Here is a 15,628-nt window from a genome sequence, read left to right on the forward strand (position 1 = left end):
ATCTGCAGAGATCTGATGCAGTAGGGCTGTTTTTCATGGCCACAGAAAGGCTCCAGGGAAGTCTGTGAYCACAGCTCCAGTGCTGCAATCCTGCCCGCAGGACACGGAGAGTGGCGGCCAGAGCCTGCGGCGCCCGAGGGGCTTTGCCTGACGGGGATCCTCGCTAGAGCCCAGCAGGGGCTGGTCATTCTACACTTCCACTCACAGACAGAATGGACTTAWTTTTCTTTAATCAGAAAACACATTTTGCTACCATCTTTCATCCAGATGTTTCCTCACCTTTCCAAAACAACTCTCATTGCATGTGCACTCTCATTGCAGAGAGCAGTATTTTACATATGGAGATGCTAGTGCACTGGAACAACCTTCTCCAACCTGTGCCTGCAGCAATCGGGAACCTAGAGATGACAGCGATTAGCTGCACACCAGTGACTAGACCCCACGGAAACAGCTTTCCCTGCTTGACTGTTGCAGCCACACAATGCTCCTACTCCTACTTGAAGCATCTGGTATATTTTGGCCTCAGAAATACCAGAGGCTAAGTTCAGCCGTCATATCATAATGCACGTTCCCTTGAAAGCTTTTCCAATGACTTGCATCAGAAATCTGTCATTTTTAGCATGGTTTTCCCTAGACCTTTTAGTCCCTGGAAGCTCCAATAATAATCCAGAGGGCGAGAGGAGAAACCCCTAACCAGTGCCCATCGGCTGGTCTCTTACCTGCCTGCAGAAAGCACCAATGCAGGGAGCCCACAGGCTCCTCCACCTCCTGCCATTCCCAGCAGTCATYCTCAGCCTCCTTTGCTGCAGTCCAACTCCTTAACTCTTGTCCTTTCCATGGCAGAAATGGTGGACACTGCCCCATAGACCTGCAAGGGCCTTTGGAGGGACCCCCTGGCCTACCATGTATGAACTGTGGCCCTCCATTCCGGGGAAAGAAGTCAAGAACTCAGAGACAGGCCAGGCAGGGCTGAACTGCAGCCTCTGGCTGTAGACCCGCTACCACTGACCGGCACTTGCCCGGCCATCCCATCAGCAGTAATCAAAGGTCACCTGCTCTGGGAACTCCTCAGTCTGGCACCRTGCTGACCAGCCCAGCACTCACCTGCAAAATTAAAACATATCAAGTCTGCTGAACCAACTGAATACTGCAAAGACAGGGAATTTGTGTGTTCACATACACACTCTCCTGCCTACAGCAGAGCTTCCCAAACTTAGGTTGTTTTTGGCAGCAGTGGGGGCAATTCCCAGGTCTGTACTCCAGCAATTGGTCTGCTGTTTGCTTATCATATTAAGAGCTGCCACAGCTCTCAAGGAGCAGCCAGAGAGTGCCAAGGCAAAGGGGTTTTTCTCGGGTATACTTGCCCACACATCCACAAATCGCTTTGATTTACTCAAACGATGAACTCGCACKCCTGTTTGTGTCCGGCCTCGGTGCTTACTTTCACCTCTGAGAACAAGCAGAGCGGTTCCACCTCCACAGACCATTTTCTCCTCTGCCAGAGCAGATGATTCCACCTGCAGCAAAGGTGGAGCAGAGGTTTTCATCAAACCCATCCCTGCTGCCACAGCATTTCATCAGGTAACTACTGGGAAACAAAAACAGTTTTGTGACAGAAGTTCTCTGAGCAATTTGCCTGCCGTTGYAGACAGGCATCATGATACCTCACCTGCAGACACCACGAAGGCGATCTTCTCCCTCACAAGTTACAAAGATATGGTTTGAATGTCAGGGTATTTTGCAGGAGGTCTATATCGTATTTCAGTCCTTTTCCAACACTGCATAAAGATTAAAAGACTGCTATTTAGTATGTAAAAAGTATTTATGTCAGTTCTAAGACAATATTTGTCTTCTGTGAAATCAGAGATTCTTAACTCAAAGATTCCTCAAACACAAATAGCAACTTGCATTTGTTTTTGACAATGTGCCTATTAARTATGTACCTATTTAAAATTATCTTTTTTTTTTATTCAAAGGACCTTCCTTATTAAAGGAAAACTGAAGAATTATATAAGTGCAATCTCTGCATTTAACAATTTACAYGTTTTATTGGTTTCTGAAGATTTACTGTCCATAGTGCAGACTAGTAATCCAATAGAAAAGTTGAGCCAACATGCTTAAAGAAATCAATCTCTCAGATATATAATTCTGATATTTTGAAAAAGAAACCATTTGAAATAGATGTGTTCACTTAAAAATAGGCTTAAACAAAATATCTAATATAACCCCAATGGCTTTATTACTCCTTTTAAATCAGTGATTATGAATAATCATGTTTTTTTAGTCCAAATGCTTTGTTTCCCTCTTTGCTAGTAAATTTAAATAAGYCCCTACTAAGGAAACAAGTAAAAGATGAGCTGCCCTAGCAGTCTTATGAATAGGATACTAATATCAACAGACAAAAGGAAAACTCAAAAGAAAAAACAACAACAAACACCCCACAGCCTTAGCAGAATTTAGTTCCTATGTATTTTATTTTATTTTATTACATTCTTTGTTGGATTTTTTTATGCAACTGTTAYGCCACATTCTATTATACACATTTAAAATGGAAACCTGCCATTTACCACTTATATTTGTATTTCTTTTGTCATGGTTTTCTACGTCCACACATACTGTGGGATAAGTGCATTTATCACATTTCATTTCATGCAGCACTGACCTGCCTTATGCAAGCAGAGAACACAATAAATGGTGCCAGCAGTATTTAGCTGCACACATTCCGGCCGCGAAGACACACATTCGTAAAAGCATTAAAATACTTCGGGCGACAGTTAATGCCGATCAGCTTAATGTTTTGAGCATGGAAATGGACATGGGACCATCTTTGCTGCTGTCAACTGCAGTACTTGAAGTTCATTAGGTTCCAAAAGACCAAATTAATTTCAACGTTTCAGTGAAAGAAAAAGCCCAAGGCAACTGGCCTAATTCAAAAAGATGCTACAGAGATTCACAAACATCAGGCTAAGTTTGGTTCTGGAGATCATGATAAGCACATTGTCACATCCATTTCCTGCTCTTTCAACAGGACTTTTCACCATCGCGCTGTCCCCAGGCCACAGGAAGGGACAGCATGAGAAACATATCCCTTTTTGGTACCCTGCTTGTACTGCCAGTCGATKGTCATAGCTGAAAAGTTTTAGTAATGCTTTTTGTTTTGATAAGAAAAGAATCATTTCAACATTGCCAGACTCTCTGAATCGGGCATAAACCRTCCAGCCTCCTTATGTCACAGCCAAAATAGCACCAGCAGCAGCAGGGCAGGACATATCGCCAAGGACTTCAGAAGACCCAAGTGCTCGCTCAGCGCAGGGACCAGGGATGACACCCCCTCCTCGCGCTCTGCAGCCGCGGGGTACAACGCAGCAGCTCCCCTCATCTATCAGCGCTCTGCAGACACCACAGCAGAACAGGGCCCTTGTGCAGGGCATTACCTACCTGGATACGGCCATTCCTCCATTACTCCCTGTGCTAAAACACAGCACCTACCTCTGGTCCATCAACAACTGCTGCCTGCCCACCCTCTTCTTAAAACAAAAACAGGCTATTAAACTCGGAATTGTCACTTTGGAGCTGAATTCATCAGAAAATCTGAAACAAAGATTAGCATTGGACAAAGTAGAGCGCCACCATTTCTAAGCAAACATAGATTTCCCATCAAGACATAATCTTTGTACAGTTGCTACCAGCTCAAAGAAAAGCAGCTTCCTGTAATCTGGGGAAGAGAAGATGACTACATCAAAAGAGAAGATGCCCACAGGAGAACCCCACAGTTCTCTACCTACCACAGTACATCAAACCAGGCAGCCCAGGGAATGGGAGCAGCTGGCATTGTCACCTTCTTCCTTTTGAAGTAATGTCCAGCACTTTGCTGTTTCACCCTCCTGCTGATCACTCCCTGCTGTGAGCTGTTGTCTGGGCAGACTTCTTCCTTCCTCAGCTATCTATTCCCTACACTTCTGCTCATGGTCCCTTTCTGTTTCTCTCTCTCTCTGCCTCYTCCACCTTACACCTAAGTGGTTCACACTGCTTTTATTATCACCCATGGGCTATTGACTTTGTAATGGAGCTCTATTTCCAACCTCTTTTCTCACATCATCAGGCTACCTTGCCAGCTCTTTTCAATCCCGACAGCCAGTACATTTCTCCATCAAAGTTATCTATCAGCTTGAGGGGTAACACCCTTAACTTTTGGCTTGTTCTAGCAAAAACTGACAATCATTTTTTTCCTAGAACAATAAATATATATTTTTTGCTTAGCAGCTCCCAAACTCACCCCCTTCTTTTTCAGAGACGTGCATGACCGTATCATGCTGCCCATGCCTGCTCTACTTACAGTGATTGGATAGTGCTTACAGACACTGGATCCATGGATAGAGACATTCCTTGAATGCTGAATCTAAATAGACAATGATTAAAAAGAAAATCAGTGGAAGATAAGCAGAATCACTTCCCCTGTGCCTCTCAGCACACTGGAGAACAGAACACGATGGACACAATTGAAATTGGATCCTTTAAACTCAAAGAAAAAACACAAAATTTCCCATTCGAGCTTGCTTCCTCTTCCAGCTGCAGCAATTTATTGCACTTCGTGATGGAGATGAGCTGGTGCCTCCAGTTAGAAGGTCTTTCCCTCAAAGGCCTCCAGGTTGAATGCTGTATCCAAGAACCTTCGGAGCGACACCAGATGGGTGTTCTTGTTGCCGGTGGCGGCGGCGGCCGCGGGCTCTCGCCCAACGTACCTTTGGGACAAACGTGGCAGACACGTGAGAGGCAATTTTCACACTAATGGGCAGGGAAATACACTGCTAAACGCATTCAAGTCAGCTCAGCAGTCAGACATGTAATTGTTGACCTTTTCTGAAATAACAATAAATGAAACTGAAGTTGTGCCATCAGTTCTACCTTCTAATCAGTCTCCATCTCCTTCCCTTCAGTTCTCAGTGGCCTCTTGTCCTCCATACCTTCCAGGGCCACCACCTGCAGTGTTTCATTCCTATTTAAGCCACTCGTGGGGATGGACACACCAACAGCTGCATATGCGGACTCAAAAACTACAACAAGGACAGAGCTTTCTGACTGGACTCTGTTCTCCAGGAAGCTAAAATCTGGAGTGAAATTCTTAGAAAATTTATAATCTTAGACAATAAGAAATAAAAATCCAGGTGGGTCAAGCACTGCAATAAGTAGTGCCATACACAGAGCTAACTGCTATTGTTTTGTTTTTTGTTTGCTTTGTTTTTTCAGAACTCCAAGAGGAACAAGATACGCACTGCGTATCTAAGAAAATGCCACACAGAGTTTTTTCTCCTTCTTTTAAGGAACCAAATACAAGCTTTTGATTTGTGAAGAAACTGACTTCCCATGCCTAACAACCTCAAATGAAAACCCTGGCAAAAGCACTACCCCAGCAGATAAAGCAATTGTTTAAAGTCTTCGTACCAGATAGGTCGRGTGTGGTTCACAATTGTGCGGAAACGTGGTTTGACATAATCATAATATCCACTGTTCTTGTGTTCTTCTTGACACCAAACTAGATCAGCCTCTGGATACTTATCAAGCTCTTTTTTCAGCAGRTCAAAAGGGAATGGTGAGATCTGAAAAGATGTAATCATTGACAAAGCTTTATCTTACACGGTGTGAGTCTTTGGTAGGAAAGGTTTTTATCTGCAGAGTGTTACACACAGCCATTGCATTTAACCTTTTAGTATCAAACTAATGTGACTGCTATTCATTCTTAAAGTGACTCATATTCCTTAAGTTGACTTTAATCATTTAAAGGGGCTAAAGTCATCTTAAAGTGACTTCAACCATTTTTTACAGTATCAGAAATGACCAATTACKGAAGACACATGTTTTATGTTAACAAAAATATGAATGGAAGTAGTCACAGTCCACACCTCTGCATTTCCACAATTTTCCAGTAAAGTAGCTGGCACAATTCAAGGCCATTTGCTTCAGCAGAATTACTGAATGACAACATAGTTCCAAGGAAACTATTCACAACATTTAAACCTAGCAAACTAGAGGTACAAATTTAAGATGCCATCAAATTGTAACGTTCAGCTTTTTCATGTAGTTCTGGGCAAGTCATCAATCTCTGAGTCTCACAGTCCAGTATACCACTGATGTGATCTCTTGTGAGATCAAGTTGTTATATAAATGCAGAGTATGATCATCAGTGTCTCACCTATTTAAAAGCATAGCAATCCTTTACTGAAACTCTCCCCAAATTCCCTGTTTTTTTCTGAGGATCCTGGAGCTCACCTGTTCCAACCTTGTTATAGCCACTTGCTTCTCCAAGTCTTGGTTCTTTCTCTCTCTCACCAGATCGTAGTACACTTTCCCCGTGCAGAAGATCACTCGCCTGACTTCATGTGGCTCTTGAGCTGCCAGCCCATTCTCAGGAATCACCCGTTGGAAAGCGGTACCTAAACAGAGCAAAAACTAGAGGAGTGAACTCAGCTGAATTGACTCTGCATTAAAGCAGTCCCAAAAAACAGCCATGTGCTGAGCACTCAGCTGGGTGCATTGGTCACAGTGCTTTGTTGCCTCTCTACTCCTATGACTTCTCAGGCCAGCAACTTTGCTGAAGTAGATTTCAGCAGTTTGGTTTCAAGAAATGAAAAGATCCTCAGTAAACCACTCTTCTACAACTAATAAATAGAAATATATTGAGAAAGATTTCTTTTCTGGTTTCACGTTGCACTTTATAACTCTAATTTTTAAGTGATATGAGAGCTTACCCTTGCTGACATTCTTACTCAGAGATATACTACTAATAGCTTCTTCTTTCCAAGATGATCTCAACCATGTTACAGTATATCTTTTCAGAAAAAACTCAGAACATTTTCTATACAAAATGTGTTATAAAAACATAGCATAGCATATGTTCTCAGTAAATATATGGGTAAACAATGGAAATACTATCTGGGTAAACATATTACAGAGGAGTTAGCAGTGAGTACCTTAATGTAACTAGGTCAGGTAACTGCAGAAATATTTACATAGGCACACACATTACTACGTACATACTCATAGGCTTAACATCTCTGGCTTGACAGCTAGAATGGAATTGGACAAAGGAAGAATTAGCACAGGACAAAGACACGAGTACAAGTGACGGGATACAGCTTGAGCCGCATATCATGACTGCTAGATATCGCTTGCCGTGATACCACCTCTCAGGAGAACAACTTGCTTGGGCTACAGGAAACTGGAACATATGAAAGGCAGTAATCTTGCTCTGGCACACGTAGGGCCTTGATGGTCTAAGAGATCCTTTCCACTGCTCCTTTCCGTGATTGATTAGAACTATTCTCACATCAGCCAACTACAAGACAGCAGGCAGCGACATGACCTCCCAGCCTGAATCAGCACACCCACTTAGCAGGAGAAAAACCTTCTGTTTGAGCCATTTTTCTCAGGGGGAGAAAAGCAGCAGCACAAATGTATGAAAGAGGAACTGATTTATGTCAGAATTTTCCCATCTCACTCAACAGCAGAATTTATCATCAAAGATGACTGAATCTGTGCGTTATTGGGTCAGCTGGAGTCAGTCTCTCCCCTCCTTCTCATGTTTCGGTTTAAAAACAGAGCAAACAGTKAGCTGAGAGTCAGCAATACTTCACTTGACGTCATCCTCAGCAGAAACATGAAAGTAAATCAAAATCAGATGTCAATTAAGAGTTTTGGCCACTACTGTGAGTTAGCCTGAAGCAGAAGGGCACTCTAAGACTTAACTGAAAGGACAACTCACAATCTTACAGAATTTCTAACCTGCAATCATTCTTTCTAATGGAAAGAAATATAACTGTAATCATACAAGCATATGCATACATACACACATGCACACACAGGTATCACCTTTCCTAATCTAATGATTCTGTAATTGTTTAAAGCAGAAATCAAAGCCAGTGACATTCTTTGCCTGAGAAGATCTGACTCACCTGCAGAAAGGAGATACTGAAATCTTTAAGGATGTTTAGAAATGTTAATATGCATAAAAATACAAACAATTTATTTTCCTCACAATAGCTCCATAAAAATTAAGCCAAAGGAAGACAACACTCTTCAAAACAGATTCTCTTTTCACATTTACAGTCTTGACATGTGACTTTGCATCGCTGATTATATGTCCATAATAGTTTAAGTCAACCTACCAGATACCATTTCATCAAAACTGGATTTAGCTTCTGGATGCCTCAGGAGTGACTTGGGYGTCAAGACTATTAGCTGTAAGACACAGATTTTTTCCAACACTCATGAGTTGCTTCACCAACACTATTCTATGCAATATTTACATCACTGTTCATATATAAACATTAAAAATGCCACAGATCAATTTAATGTGTATAACTAACACAGAAAATTAATTTTGCATGTTTTGAAAGTCTATGGTGTTTCAAAGTTATTCAAAAGATTTAGATAACACACTAAATGTTTTCAACTRCAATTGCTTATAAGAGAAGACTATCTCTGTAGAGAAAAGGGGAAGGGGGAGGCACTGCAGTGCAGCCAGCACCAGAGTTTGGACCCAAAGGGTCTGATTCAAAAGTAGCAGTCATTTCCTATAAAAATACATAGCAGAAGTTCTAGAAATAAAGCATACAGATTACACATATACAATCTATACACAGTATCCCGACAAGCTGAGCTAGTGGTCTGCCTAGCTAGAAGGGAGGAAAGTTGAAAGCCAAACTGTACAATTCTGGTGACAGCTGAGTTTCATTCATCAAACCAACTACCTTTCACCCATACGCATTTAAAGCTTCCACCAAGGTGTTTTGTTTGTTTGTTTGTAATTCAGCAGTATGCTGAATACAAACAAATGTATTATAAACAAACTAATCCCCTTTAAATGTGAGGGATGAGTTAATGTATCAGGAATATTCAAGCTTATATTACAGCAACTTTACCGGTTTTCTGAATGGCAGCAAGATCTGTCTTCTGAGGACATGGAAGTAATTGGCTGGAGTTGAACAATTCACCACAATCCAGTTGCACTCATACAGCTGGGAGACTTCAAACTGCTCAGTGAACTCCTGAGAGAAATATTAAAGCCTTTAGCAAAATAYGGCAGGGGGTGGTAGTGGGGAACAGAACAAGAGGCTTGAAAGCCATCCTTCTGTTTCTGACTCTTAGCAATCCCCTTCTCAAACACTTAATGAGCAGGTTTCTGCTGAGCTTATATTATTAGCTAGGGAAGCATCCCTCRTAATACTTCTCTGTTTCTAGTTCATCCTAAGAAATGTATGCAAKCAAAGGAAAAAACAAAACAAAAAACGAACGAAAACAACGAACCAAACTTCCATCGATTTCAGCAGGCTTTAGTAGGTGCAAGACACAAATTGGAACTCCTTTAAAAGAATCTTAAAGTTACAATTCATTTTTTTTGTGTGTAGAGTCAGCTACTTCTGTCTTTCTTTTGTTTTGGTAGATGTCTTGTCCTACTACATTTGTTTTATATATTTTAGATTTTCTTTATATAGAAATACAGAAGTGGACACAGGCATGTATAGATACAGTAATCTCATCACAGATTGATACAGCATCTAAATGATGTCCTGGTTTATCACTTGTGCWCTTAGCTGCTATGATAAAATTTACACTTGCTTATTAGATGCAATTGACTGCACTCAAGCAGAGTCAAACAGAACTTTATGCTGATAGTGCACAGATAAATCACTTTAGGTGAGAGGGAATCCAGCTTTGTAACCATCCTTATCTCACTGGTAATATGATTTTCAGTTCATACATAATAGTGTTTATTAGAATTAAATTAGTACAGATGCTGCAGTGGAAAAGGACATGTCCCATTGCCCAACATCCTCTGCAGCTTTACACATTTTCTGTGGGCATAACTGATCAACCTCTGAACTTCTCAGCTGAATCAAACTTAAAATTAGACMAAGTTTATTAGGAGATTTGGAGATTCTCATGCTTTTTGTGGAAATAGAATTTTAAAATATTGTCCTTACTTTTGTGCTCTCACTAGTACAACTTAGTTCAACTGCAAAAGCCAGTTGGCTTTCTTTTGAGATACCAATTTGTAATCTGCACAGCAAAACAAGCCAGCAGAATCAATGGCCTTAAGGAACAGCCATAAGGAGATCATGCTCCCAGAGACCAATTGTATACGACCCCGACTTGGAAGCGAGGCACAACAATTGCATGCTTTGATTATTTCTACTAGGACCAAGCTAATGGTATACSAGCTCTTGAAGCTAAATCTAAACCAAAGGAAAGGGGCAAAGGGGAAAAAGGAGAAATGTAATGATTTCTCAGATGATAAACCCTCACAACCTGCGCTACAACACATCTCCGAGAAGCGAAAAACAGGAAAAAGGACACGACCCTTGACAAATCTACTTACTGGATAAGCATCAGAATCATCATTGCTCATCTGCAGAAACCTCTCAGGCCTTGCTGATGAATGCTCTGGACCCTGGCAATCATATRATCAGATAAAACAATGTTAAAAAGCCAAACTAGCAGTTAGACAGTGTAGGTCACTCTGTGCAGAAGTGCTTCCCCAGGACCTGCAGCAGAACCGACATTCTTGGTCACTCTTCCATGGGCTATTTTCAAAGGAGCCAATTAGTTTTCAAAATGARCTCCAATGAATTTATTATTTGCAATAATTTCTGCCTGTCTCAGTGCATCTGTGCAGCAAAGATCTGTGCAGGTTCATGYGGGGACACAAGAATGACCTTTTTTAATGCAGGGCAAAAAGGAGGAGGAGGGATGTCAGCAGGGCAAACGCTACGTGTTTCGCAGTGCACTGCAGAGCCTCACACTTCTCCACAACTTCACTTGCTTGCTGAACAGCAGCAAACACTGTTTAATTGTTGATGCCCTCTGCTCTACTAGCTACACATGCAGACTCGGGACCTCTCTGCTACCATAGCTGCTCAACACAGGAAAAAATACCCTAAATGAACACTTCTGCTAAGAGAGATCCAAATGCACATGATCTGCCAAACTAGCCTGTGCTTAATTATTGGATCTTCAAAAGGGATTTTGTATCCTGACAACTACTGAACTCTCAAGTCCTCTTTCTCACTAGCAGCTCTCAAAGCAATCTCTTTTAACCCATAGTGTTAGCCCCACTTTAGAGTAACAAAACACTTAACACATATGCTGGGTGGGCGGAAACAACATGAGGAATAAGGAATGTAACGGAATCTGTTATCTCCCCCCTCTCAAATCTCTCTTCAGCTCTTAAGCTAAAGTCATTTATAAACAAGTTTTTCTTCTTCCATTGTAATTTCCTGCATCAAAACCTTATGTATGATCTCCAAATTCTCACTTGYGTGCTAGTCAGGAATCTATCTTCGTGTAACACAAGGTACTCTCTGCTTTTCACTTACTACTCCGAGGACTAGGGGATACAAAGGAAAAAAATACTATGTTTCTCAACTGGCAAGAAAAGAAAACCACAGAGAGTCTAGAACCTTTGCCCTCATACAAGTCTTCTTTTGAAGCCTGTATCTACTTTTTGGGTGCCAAATACTCGGGTCATAAGCAGACAGAGGCTGGGAAGAAAGATGCAAAGCCAAGCGAAACTGTGGAGCACGGCAGGAGCTAATACCCTAACACTGCCACAGCACTGCTGTGCGTTTGCTGTAAGCCGAGCCCCACAGCAAGCACAGGCCTCCCCAGCGGCAGAGTGGGCAGCCGGGGCAGTCTGTACTGGGCTGGAAGCAGAGCTGGCACGAGCAGCGACCACCGGAGCGCGGCGGGAGGGCTCCCTAACACACACACACACACACACACACACACACACACACACACACACACACGTGTGTCGTCCGCAGCAGCCTCCGCCCAGGGCCTCCGAGGCCGCCTCCAGCTCTCATTTCGCTGCTGGCGCTGCCCATTAGGCTGCCAGCGCCTGCTCGGTGGGATGCAGTAGGGTTTACTTCTACTGCCAGCGCCTATATCCAGTGAGACATACACTGAATCCATTAGCTACTTTCAAATGAGTCACCAAGGAGCCATAAAGCAGCAGTCTTTCAATCACACCTGCCTGGAAATGCATGACCTAGGGGTGAAAAGATCCATATCCCATTACAAATCCTTCCCCAAATCATTCTGCCCCCAATGCCACTGATACAGAAAATAACTCTCCTGTAATGGAAAGCTCCTCTGGGAAGAAAACGGATTTCAATAGGCATGTGGGATTCTTAAACATTCAGAAAACACCTGACACCAGTGGCTAAATAAGCATGTTCCAGAACATCTGGGCAAATCCTCGCTGCCAAACGGCTAAGAGTAAAGGCTGATTAAGAGTGCTACAAACAGCAGAGATGCAGCTCCCTTCTTTGGAGCTTCCCTGCAGAGGGATGCACTTCCTCCTGAGAGCCATTCAGCCTATGGATATGGATTCATTMTGAGTCCCAAAGGGCTTACCTAAAGAAATAGTAATTTATAAAAACAACTTTGGTGAACAGCAGACTTTTCATTCTTGATACAGAAAAGGGTATGGAAAGCCATTCATAAGTCATGAATACACATCAGTATATCACATCGGGAATAAACTAAGCTGTTTGGAAGAACAGTAATGACTACAGGTGTGCAAAAAAGGGTCTTCAGTACCCGGAGATGGAGATTGCCACTAAAGGACATAATATGCTTTTCTTAAGAGAAAACTGTCAGTGAATTTGCAAAGGAGAAAATCGACCTAGCATGATATTGGCTTGTAACCTTTGAAAGTAATTTCATTTCCTTTTGATCTCCCTGACCACTCTACACATGGTCCCCGTTGCAGCACTGAAGCAGTCCAATACAATAAATACAACTCACCTCCCGACACCCCTGTGAGACTCTCAAGGCACCTTTCGATTTTAGGGATAGGGAACAGGATGTTTGACACACTGCCACGGGCGCTGGTCAGCAACACTCACCATGCCTTCCATCCCATGCGGCAAGAGCAGAACGATCCCATTGTGCCGGACCCACTTGGCCTGGCCCGAGCTGATGAACTGGTCTATAATGCACTGGGCCGTGTTGTGGAAGTCGCCAAACTGGGCCTCCCAGCACACTAGGGCGTTGGGACTTGCCATGGCAAAGCCAAGCTCAAAACCTGAACAACACGCAGGAAGGAAAAAAAGAAACAGGCTAGCTGAGAATTCTACTCATTTTTCATTTAAAAAATAAATTAAAAGGAAAAACAATAATTAAGGGTATATTACAAAAAAGCTACTTGTTGATATTCTGACTTGCACAGCCCTGTCCAGTACTGTGGATTTCCCTCACTTTTCCCCCCAAGACACTGAACAGTGTTACTGGTGACATCAGGCTCCAGTCCATAGGCCGTCCATGCTCTTCAGACCTTTATATAAGCTTGAACATTAGAGGTGCATGAGACACACCTTTGCAATACCTGTCTTTGGTAAATTTGGTTATTACTTTGGCAGAAACACAGTAACCAGCTAAATGTGGGGCTAAACACATATGTGCAATCTCTGCCCCTGTTTTCCCTTTGGTATTCCACACAACTGAGTCTGGAGGGCTGTCTAATATCTATTCTCATTTTATACAGCTGTAACTGTGAACAGCCAAAGTTTGAGCTCATCGAGGTCAACTGCACAGCACTACTCCAGAGGCCCTGACCGAGGAAGGATTGGTTCAGTACACACAGAGAGCAAATATCTGAAGGATATATGTGTTTTCTGTTGAGCTTGACACCTTTTGCACAAAATCCAAAGTTCATTTCAAATACAGAACTGTAACATGGGAATGCTCTCACTGAGGGTTACAAAGTAATTAGAGTGTTTTATTTAGAAAACTAAGATGAGTTGCAACTCTTCCCCGATTAACTGCAACTTTCTCCAAAATGTGACAATGAACTACGCAGATCACTGAGGATTTCTTACCTTGGTAAAACATCAAGTAATTGATTATGTAATTAGGTTGTGGAGAGGGAGTCCCATCCCACCAAAGGGGATCTATACTGAATTCCTCTGCTCTGTTTATGCTATTTACATGCTACTGTCACTYCCATTTTTGCCAGATTTCACCTCTCTCTTTTCCTCCATTTCACTGAAGTCAYGCTAGACAAACACAAACGCTGTTTTACGGTATCAGCTTGACAGCAGGCCCAGCCCCAGCAAAACTGCACACGCTTCCAGGTAACAAACTGCCTGTTCTGCTGCATTTGCCCCACTGGCCCCTAAGCCCCCACACAGTCACAAGAGCAGCATATGCTTCATTAGCACAGAAATGGGCCAAGGCAGAAGTTCTGGATGCAGAGCAAAACTCCTTCATATCTGACAGCATGGCACACTTCCCCGATGCTATGTGTAAGCTCAGTTTTTTTCCCCTTCCTTATCTTGCAGACTCAGGAGTACTGGACAAGAGTACCACAACACTCTGTAAAACCTAACATTTTGCATAATATTTCCTATGCCCAAAATCCAAATCCAATCACAAATCAGATACCTAATAAGCCTCTTACGTATTCTGTACTAGTAAATCCCAGAGAACCTACTTGGTGACGAGCAGTATTTAGTAGATTAACCTATGGGAAATCTGTGAAGAGTCTTAGGAACTGCAATTTCTGATTCTGATCCCCCCCCGCTAGTACACAACTCTCAAAGCAGAAAAGTTTCAGGAACTCTGGAAAACTCTGAACTTCCTGGCAGAGAGTAGCATCTCAATACGCACATGGCTAAATTTCCAAAGAGGATGGCTCTTGCTGATGCCCTGTACAAGGTCTGAAGCCCTGTTCCTTTTAGAACACAATTTAAATCTCTGCTCTCCTTATTTGTGTGACTTTTGCTTTTAAATACCATGCAAACAACAGAAAAAGTCTATACAAGCCCTTCGATGCATGTTCCCAAAGGTATTTGCRAAAGAGATTTCCCTAGAGAGACTTGAAGCCCATTCTAATTTTACACAAGCATTAAGAAATCATTTCTACTGATTAGGTTACATGGTTGAGAAAATATGCATTATGTTCAAGGCTTATTTGCACATATGTGCTCTCTATAAGGATGGAATAATCTAGCTTTTAGAGAAGAACAAACCTGGGGTTCTGACCACTTGGAATTACCAATAGTCACACAGTCCCTTTCGAAGGGCATGGTGTGCTCTGCACGTGTTTTAGTGCTCAGAGTGCACACGTTATTCTGTTCTGCACACCAAGAACTCTCTGCAAGTTTCACAGGGGAAGTCACCATCGCTCACTTCCTATCGTGCTGCTCATTTCATGCTAATAATCACCCCAAGGTGATTCTGTCAAAGGATAAGCTGCACAAAAAAGAGTGATCTCAACACAGGTACCTTCTGCAAGCTTTCTGGCAGACATATAACTATTTGGAGAAATATATTCAAGTGCAATCTATACATCCTGATATTAATTGTGTTAAAAGTAGCACTCCAAAGACTACCGTATCATGGAACATGTGTCTGTGGTATATCCATCTTTGTTCAATCAGACTCCAAAACTCATTTTCCACCATGCAAATGACAATGAGAGTTCATCCTTTTACCACCAGCAATTGCTAGGAAGTGTGCCTAGAATTACTGCTCCTGCCTGCTTGTGGAGAAAAGCGTTTTAACTACTGGACCTGAAATACTGAATAAAAAATCTCAAGTCATTATTGGAAAGATACCTAAACAG

At 42.3% G+C, this 15,628-nt stretch overlaps 1 protein-coding gene across 2 annotated transcripts in view; it reads right to left on the reverse strand.

Moving 5' to 3' along the window:
• Nucleotides 1–2,618: 2,618 nt before the first annotated feature.
• The window catches only part of OGDHL (oxoglutarate dehydrogenase like), a 47,546-nt gene continuing 34,536 nt past the window's right edge, over nt 2,619–15,628 (reverse strand). For both annotated transcript variants that reach the window (XM_026043028.1, XM_026043027.1), the window contains exons 17-23: nt 12,909–13,087; nt 10,376–10,447; nt 8,919–9,044; nt 8,163–8,235; nt 6,268–6,431; nt 5,443–5,597; nt 2,619–4,742 (exon numbers count right to left, since the gene is read on the reverse strand). In XM_026043028.1, the coding sequence (XP_025898813.1) occupies nt 4,619–4,742; nt 5,443–5,597; nt 6,268–6,431; nt 8,163–8,235; nt 8,919–9,044; nt 10,376–10,447; nt 12,909–13,087 (893 nt within the window). In that variant the 3' untranslated portion in view covers nt 2,619–4,618. The remainder of the gene's footprint in view (nt 4,743–5,442; nt 5,598–6,267; nt 6,432–8,162; nt 8,236–8,918; nt 9,045–10,375; nt 10,448–12,908; nt 13,088–15,628) is intronic.

The sequence above is a fragment of the Nothoprocta perdicaria genome, unplaced genomic scaffold (genome assembly GCF_003342845.1).
Source record: "Nothoprocta perdicaria isolate Ctin4 unplaced genomic scaffold, notPer1 scaffold_32, whole genome shotgun sequence".
Classification (NCBI taxonomy): Eukaryota; Metazoa; Chordata; class Aves; order Tinamiformes; family Tinamidae; genus Nothoprocta; species Nothoprocta perdicaria.